The 8,752-nt window shown below is 48.4% G+C and overlaps 1 protein-coding gene across 1 annotated transcript in view; it reads left to right on the forward strand.

Moving 5' to 3' along the window:
* Window positions 1-1,457: 1,457 nt before the first annotated feature.
* Window positions 1,458-8,752, forward strand: part of grin2aa (glutamate receptor, ionotropic, N-methyl D-aspartate 2A, a) — a 43,298-nt gene continuing 36,003 nt past the window's right edge. The window contains exons 1-4 of the mRNA XM_052515869.1: window positions 1,458-1,655; window positions 4,426-4,579; window positions 7,738-7,863; window positions 8,292-8,521. Coding sequence (XP_052371829.1) covers window positions 1,458-1,655; window positions 4,426-4,579; window positions 7,738-7,863; window positions 8,292-8,521 — 708 coding nt within the window. The remainder of the gene's footprint in view (window positions 1,656-4,425; window positions 4,580-7,737; window positions 7,864-8,291; window positions 8,522-8,752) is intronic.

Consider the following 8,752-nt stretch of genomic DNA (forward strand, 5'->3'; position numbering starts at 1 on the left):
GTACAGTGAGTAAGTACAGTACAGTGAGTCAGTACAGTGAGTCAGTACAGTGAGTCAGTACAGTGAGTCAGTACAGTACATTTAATAATATAGTATATGTTACACTTTGCCTATCAATCTCCTAAGGACAGTGTGATTATGAATGTTTGTAAACAGCTACCTGCTGTCTGTCCATTCTGCTCCTGTGGAGAGCGAGGACCATTTAAATTAACAAGAGTTAGATCAGCGTCTCTGGGCCGGGGACTGGGGATGGCTAGGAGGGGAGTATAGGAAGAGGAGGAGAGAGGAGGTGAGAGAGGAGGAGAGGAGAGAGGGGATGGCTAGGAAGGGAGTATAGAAAGAGGAGTAGAGAGGAGGTGAGAGAGGAGGAGAGGAGAGAGGGGATGGAGACAGACAGACCTATTCTGTTACAGTAGCATCATGGAGACAGACAGACCTACTCTGTTACAGTAGCATCATGGAGACAGACAGACCTACTCTGTTACAGTAGCATCATGGAGACAGACAGACCTACTCTCTTACAGTAGCATCATGGAGACAGACAGACCTACTCTGTTACAGTAGCATCATGGAGACAGACAGACCTACTCTCTTACAGTAGCATCATGGAGACAGACAGACCTACTCTGTTACAGTAGCATCATGGAGACAGACAGACCTACTCTGTTACAGTAGCATCATGGAGACAGACAGACCTACTCTGTTACAGTAGCATCATGGAGACAGACAGACCTATTCTGTTACAGTAGCATCATGGAGACAGACAGACCTACTCTGTTACAGTAGCATCATGGAGACAGACAGACCTACTCTGTTACAGTAGCATCATGGAGACAGACAGACCTACTCTGTTACAGTAGCATCATGGAGACAGACAGACCTACTCTGTTACAGTAGCATCATGGAGACAGACAGACCTACTCTGTTACAGTAGCATCATGGAGACAGACAGACCTACTCTGTTACAGTAGCATCATGGAGACAGACAGACCTACTCTGTTACAGTAGCATCATGGAGACAGACAGACCTACTCTGTTACAGTAGCATCATGGAGACAGACAGACCTACTCTGTTACAGTAGCATCATGGAGACAGACAGACCTACTCTGTTACAGTAGCATCATGGAGACAGACAGATCTACTCTGTTACAGTAGCATCATGGAGACAGACAGATCTACTCTGTTACAGTAGCATCATGGAGACAGACAGATCTACTCTGTTACAGTAGCATCATGGAGACAGACAGACCTATTCTGTTACAGTAGCATCATGGAGACAGACAGGGGGGTCTGAAATCTTTAGCCAATGACGTGTCCATGTCGGGGAGGAGGGGGAGGTGTTCTGAAATCTTCAGCCAATGACGTGTCCATGTTGGGGGGGGCAGGATTCTGAAATCTTCAGCCAATGAAAGATGTCTATATAAAGAAGTGGTATTGAAGTTTCAGCCAATCACAGATGTCATTATTTCTGCGTTTCCACAGCAACACCACAGAGGCGGGCGGGACCTACATTAAAAAGTGCTGTAAAGGATTCTGCATCGACATCCTGAAGAAGATCGCGAAGTACGTAAAGTTCACCTACGATCTCTACCTGGTTACCAACGGTAAACATGGGAAGAAGATCAACAACGTGTGGAACGGGATGGTGGGAGAGGTGAGTGACTAATAATAATTATAATATATTGTACTAATATTGTACTAATATACTGTGTTTAGTCTCAGCATCATACTGTAGTATCATTTAACTGTGTTCAGCTAACGGCTAAAGGCTAGTCTCAGCATCATACTGTAGTATCATTTAACTGTGTTCAGCTAACGGCTAGTAAGGCAGTCTCAGCATCATACTGTAGTATCATTTAACTGTGTTCAGCTAACTAAAGGCTCAGCATCATACTGTAGACCTATCTTTACTGTGTCTAACGGCTAAAGCTAGTCTCAGCATCATACTGTAGTATCATTTAACTGTGTTACAGCTAACGGCTAAAGGCTAGTCTCAGCATTATACTGTAGTATCATTTAACTGTGTAAAGGCTAGTCTCAGCTATACTGTAGCATCATTTTACTGTGTTTAGCTAACGGCTAAAGGCTAGTCTCAGCAATATACTGTAGCATTATAATATACAGCAGTGAGTTCCTACACGTACATCAACAACAACACGCTAACACACTAGATTAAAGCATTAACCCAGAATCTGTCTCTCCCTCCTTCACACCATCTCTCTCCATGTCTTTCTCCCCCACTCTCCTCCCTCTCTCTTTCCCTCCCTCCTTCCTAGCCTCTGTCCTTTCCTCTCTATCTTTCTCCTTCCCTCCCTCTCCTTCCCTAGCATCATCCTCCCTCCTCCCATCTCAAACTCTTTCTCCTACCTCCCTGGAGACCCTACTCCTTACCCTCTCTCATCAGACCTCCCTCTGTTACAGTAGCATCCTGGAGACAGACTCCTATTCTCCTTCCCTCCCTCTCAGACTTCCTCTCTCCTCCCTCCTCAGACCCTATTCTTTACAGTAGCATCATGGAGACCCTACTCTGTTCCCTCTCCCCATCCCTCCCTCCCTATTCTGTTACAGTAGCATCCTGGAGACCCCAGACAGACTCCCTACCTCCCCTAGCCTCAGACCTCCCTCCTCAGTAGTATCTCCCTCCCTCCCTCCCTCCCTCCCTCCCCTCTGAAATCTTCAGCCAATCACAGATGTCCCTCCCTCCCTCCCTCTCCTCCCTCCTCCCTCTCCCTCCCTCCCTAAACTGGAAAAGGATTCTCCCTCGACCTCCTGAAGAAGATACCCCTACCTCCCTCCCTCCTCCTCTCTCCCTCCCTCCCGGTAAACATGGGGAAGATCAACAACGTGTCCCGGGATGGTGGGAGAGGTGAGTGACTAATAATAATTATAATATATTATAACTCCTGTCTCATAGTTAAAACAACATCATAGTTTACAGCTAATGGCTAAAGGCTAGTCTCAGCATCATACTGTAGTATCATTTAACTGTGTTCAGCTAACGGCTAAAGGCTAGTCTCAGCATCATACTGTAGTATCATTTAACTGTGTTCAGCTAACGGCTAAAGGCTAGTCTCAGCATCATACTGTAGTATCATTTAACTGTGTTTAGCTAACGGCTAAAGGCTAGTCTCAGCATTATACTGTAGTATCATTTAACTGTTTTTAGCTAACGGCTAAAGGCTAGTCTCAGCATTATACTGTAGCATCATTTTACTGTGTTTAGCTAACGGCTAAAGGCTAGTCTCAGCATTATACTGTAGTATCATTTAACTGTTTTTAGCTAACGGCTAAAGGCTAGTCTCAGCATTATACTGTAGCATCATTTTACTGTGTTTAGCTAACGGCTAAAGGCTAGTCTCAGCAATATACTGTAGCATTATAATATACAGCAGTGAGTTCCTACTGACGACATCAACAACAACACGCTAACACACTAGATTAAAGATTAACCCAGAATCTGTCTCTCCCTCCTTCACACCATCTCTCTCCATGTCTTTCTCCCCCCCACTCTCCTCCCTCTCTCTTTCCCTCCCTCCTTCCTCCCTCTGTCCTTTCCTCTCTATCTTTCTCCTTCCCTCCCTCTCCTTCCCTCTCTCCTCCCTCCTCCTCCCTCTCCCTCTCTTTCTCCTCCCTCCCCTCCCTCCCTCCTTCCCTCTGTCCTCCCTCTCTCTCCTCCCTCCCTCCCTCCCTCCCTCCCTCCCTCCCTCCTCCCTCCCTCCCTCCCTCCCTCCCTCCCTCCCTCTCCCTCCCTCCCTCCTTCCCTCCCTCCCTCCCTCCCTCCCTCCCTCCCTCTCCTCCCTCCCTCCCTCCCTCCCTCCCTCCCTCCCTCCCTCCCTCCCTCCCTCCTCCCTCCCTCCCTCCCTCCCTCCCTCCCTCCCTCCCTCCCTCCCTCCCTCCCTCCCTCCCTCCCTCCCTCCCTCCCTCCCTCCCTCCCCTCCCTCCTCCCTCCCTCCCTCCCTCCCTCCCTCCCTCCCTCCCTCCCTCCCTCCCTCCCTCCCTCCCTCCCTCCCTCCCCCTCCCTCCCTCCCTCCCTCCCTCCCTCCCTCCCTCCCTCCCTCCCTCCCTCCCTCCCTCCCTCCCTCTCCTCCCTCCCTCCCTCCCTCCCTCCCTCCCTCCCTCCCTCCCTCCCTCCCTCTCCTCCCTCCCTCCCTCCCTCCCTCCCTCCCTCCCTCCCTCCCTCCCTCCCTCCCTCTCCTCCCTCCCTCCCTCCCTCCCTCCCTCCCTCCCTCCCTCCCTCCCTCCCTCCCTCCCTCCCTCCCTCCCTCCCTCCCTCCCTCCCTCCCTCCCTCCCTCCCTCCCTCCCTCCCTCCCTCCCTCCCTCCCCTCCCTCCCTCTCCTCCCTCCCTCCCTCCCTCCCTCCCTCCCTCTCCTCCCTCCCTCCCTCCCTCCCTCCCTCCCTCCCTCCCTCCCTCCCTCCCTCCCAGGTGGTCTATAAGAAAGCTGTCATGGCCGTCGGCTCTCTGACGATCAATGAGGAGCGTTCTGAGGTCATCGATTTCTCCGTCCCGTTCGTGGAAACTGGAATAAGTGTCATGGTCTCCCGTAGCAACGGAACCGTCTCCCCGTCCGCCTTTCTTGGTAACCCTCTCCGTGTTTTGGGGACATTTGGGTTGTCTGTGTTGTTTCACCACCTGACAGCTTGTGTTTATCAACATTTAAAAAACAACAGAACTGTCCCTCACACAGCACCACTAACAGGACTGATCTATACAGCACCACTAACAGGACTGATCTATACAGCACCACTAACAGGACTGATCTATACAGCACCACTAACAGGACTGATCTATACAGCACCACTAACAGGACTGATCTATACAGCACCACTAACAGGACTGATCTATACAGCACCACTAACAGGACTGATCTATACAGCACCACTAACAGGACTGATCTATACAGCACCACTAACAGGACTGATCTATACAGCACCACTAACAGGACTGATCTATACAGCACCACTAACAGGACTGATCTATACAGCACCACTAACAGGACTGATCTATACAGCACCACTAACAGGACTGGTCTATACAGCACCACTAACAGAACTGTCCCTCTCATATTCTGTCAATACAACTGGACTGATCTATACAGTACCACTAACAGGACTGATCTATACAGCACCACTAACAGGACTGGTCTATACAGCACCACTAACAGGACTGATCTATACAGCACCACTAACAGGACTGATCCATACAGCACCACTAACAGGACTGATCTATACAGCACCACTAACAGGACTGATCTATACAGCACCACTAACAGGACTGATCTATACAGCACCACTAACAGGACTGATCTATACAGCACCACTAACAGGACTGGTCTATACAGCACCACTAACAGGACTGATCTATACAGCACCACTAACAGGACTGATCTATACAGCACCACTAACAGGACTGATCTATACAGCACCACTAACAGGACTGATCTATACAGCACCACTAACAGGACTGATCTATACAGCACCACTAACAGGACTGATCTATACAGCACCACTAACAGGACTGATCTATACAGCACCACTAACAGGACTGATCTATACAGCACCACTAACAGGACTGATCTATACAGCACCACTAACAGGACTGATCTATACAGCACCACTAACAGGACTGATCTATACAGCACCACTAACAGGACTGATCTATACAGCACCACTAACAGGACTGATCTATACAGCACCACTAACAGGACTGATCTACACAGCACCACTAACAGGACTGATCTATACAGCACCACTAACAGGACTGATCTATACAGCACCACTAACAGGACTGATCTATACAGCACCACTAACAGGACTGATCTATACAGCACCACTAACAGGACTGATCTACACAGCACCACTAACAGGACTGATCTATACAGCACCACTAACAGGACTGATCTACACAGCACCACTAACATGACTGATCTACACAGCACCACTAACAGGACTGATCTATACAGCACCACTAACAGGACTGATCTATACAGCACCACTAACAGGACTGATCTATACAGCACCACTAACAGGACTGATCTATACAGCACCACTCACAGGACTGATCTATACAGCACCACTAACAGGACTGATCTATACAGCACCACTAACAGGACTGATCTATACAGCACCACTAACAGGACTGATCTATACAGCACCACTAACAGGACTGATCTATACAGCACCACTAACAGGACTGATCTACACAGCACCACTAACAGGACTGATCTATACAGCACCACTAACAGGACTGATCTACACAGCACCACTAACATGACTGATCTATACAGCACCACTAACAGGACTGATCTATACAGCACCACTAACAGGACTGATCTATACAGCACCACTAACAGGACTGATCTATACAGCACCACTAACAGGACTGATCTATACAGCACCACTAACAGGACTGTCCCTCTCATATTCTGTCAATACATGCTGCATCTGTTGGCTTCATTAGAACACACAGCACCACTAACAGGACTGATCTATACAGCACCACTAACAGGACTGATCTATACAGCACCACTAACAGGACTGATCTATACAGCACCACTAACAGGACTGATCTATACAGCACCACTAACAGGACTGATCTATACAGCACCACTAACAGGACTGATCTATACAGCACCACTAACAGGACTGATCTATACAGCACCACTAACAGGACTGATCTATACAGCACCACTAACAGGACTGATCTATACAGCACCACTAACAGGACTGATCTATACAGCACCACTAACAGGACTGATCTATACAGCACCACTAACAGGACTGATCTATACAGCACCACTAACAGGACTGATCTATACAGCACCACTAACAGGACTGATCTATACAGCACCACTAACAGGACTGGTCTACACAGCACCACTAACAGTATGGAGGAAGACAGGACTGATCTATGTATCTAATCTGATGTGTCTCTGTGTGTATCTAATCTGATGTGTGTCTCTGTGTGTGTGTCTGTGTGTATCTAATCTCTCTGTGTCTCTCTCTGTGTGTATCTAATCTGATGTGTGTCTCTGTGTGTATCTAATCTGATGTGTCTCTGTGTGTATCTAATCTGATGTGTCTCTGTGTGTATCTAATCTGATGTGTCTCTCTGTGTGTATCTAATCTGATGTGTGTCTCTGTGTGTATCTAATCTGATGTGTGTCTCTGTGTGTATCTAATCTGATGTGTGTCTCTGTGTGTATCTAATCTGATGTGTGTCTCTGTGTGTATCTAATCTGATGTGTCTCTGTGTGTATCTAATCTGATGTGTCTCTGTGTGTATCTAATCTGATGTGTGTCTCTGTGTCTCTGTGTGTATCTAATCTGATGTGTGTCTCTGTGTGTATCTAATCTGGTGTGTCTCTGTGTGTATCTAATCTGATGTGTGTCTGTATGTCTCTGTGTGTATTTTATCAGATGTGTCTCTCTGTCTCTCTCTGTGTGTATCTAATCTGATGTGTGTCTCCGTGTGTATTCATGTCTCTTCTCTCTGTGTGTATCTAATCTGATGTGTGTCTGTATGTCTCTGTGTGTATTTTATCAGATGTGTCTCTCTGTCTCTCTCTGTGTGTATCTAATCTGATGTGTCTCTGTGTGTATTCATGTCTCTTCTCTCTGTGTGTATCTAATCTGATGTGTGTCTCTGTGTGTATTTTATGTCTCTTCTCTCTCTGTGTGCATCTAATCTGATGTCTCTCTGTGTGTATTCATGTCTCTTTCTCTCTGTGTGTTTCAGAGCCGTTCAGTGCGACGGTGTGGATCATGATGTTTGTGATGCTGTTGTTGGTAACAGCGATGGCTGTGTTCATGTTTGAATACATCAGCCCTCTGGGCTTTAACAGGAACCTGGCACAGGGTAGAGGTAGGTACACACACACACACACACACACACACACACACACACACACACACACACACACACACACACACACACACACACACACACACACACACACACACACACACACACACACACACACACACACATCACAACGCACACTTTTAAGTCTGAAATTTACCTTTCCTTCCTTCCTTCCTTCCTTCCTTCCTTCCTTCCTTCCTTCCTTCCTTCCTTCCTTCCTTCCTTCCTTCCTTCCTTCCTTCCTTCCTTCCTTCCTTCCCCTGTCCCCTCCTGCCTGCCCCTCCCTCCCTCCCTCCCTCCCTCCCTCCCTCCCTCCCTCCCTCCCTCCCTCCCTCCCCTCCCTCCTGCCTCCCTCCCTCCCTCCCTCCCTCCCTCCCTCCCTCCCTCCCTCCCCCTCCCTCCCTCCCTCCCTCCCTCCCTCCCTCCAGACCCCCACGGCCCATCGTTCACTATGGGTAAGGCGGTGTGGCTGCTGTGGGGTCTGGTGTTCAACAACTCTGTCCCGGTTCAGAACCCTAAAGGCACCACCAGTAAGTTCATAGTGTCGGTGTGGGCCTTCTTCGCCGTCATCTTCCTGGCCTCTTACACAGCCAACCTGGCTGCCTTCATGATCCAGGAGGAGTTTGTAGACCAGGTCACGGGACTGTCTGACAACAAGGTAATGTTTTACTGTTTATACTCTCAGCATGTTAAGAATTATAGTTATAGTAACATTGATTTGCTACATTTTTATGTACGATGTTGCAGTCCCATTGAGAATTTTGCTGGAGCGAATAATCACTTCTGGTGACCTTAAGAACTCGTGTTAGCTCCCTCGAGCTGATCCCCTTCCCCCTACACAAAGGGGGCTTTAGCTCAGAGAGCTAACACTATCTTGAGCTACACCGAT

This window comes from Oncorhynchus keta, unplaced genomic scaffold, assembly GCF_023373465.1.
Source record: "Oncorhynchus keta strain PuntledgeMale-10-30-2019 unplaced genomic scaffold, Oket_V2 Un_scaffold_3224_pilon_pilon, whole genome shotgun sequence".
NCBI lineage: Eukaryota > Metazoa > Chordata > Actinopteri > Salmoniformes > Salmonidae > Oncorhynchus > Oncorhynchus keta.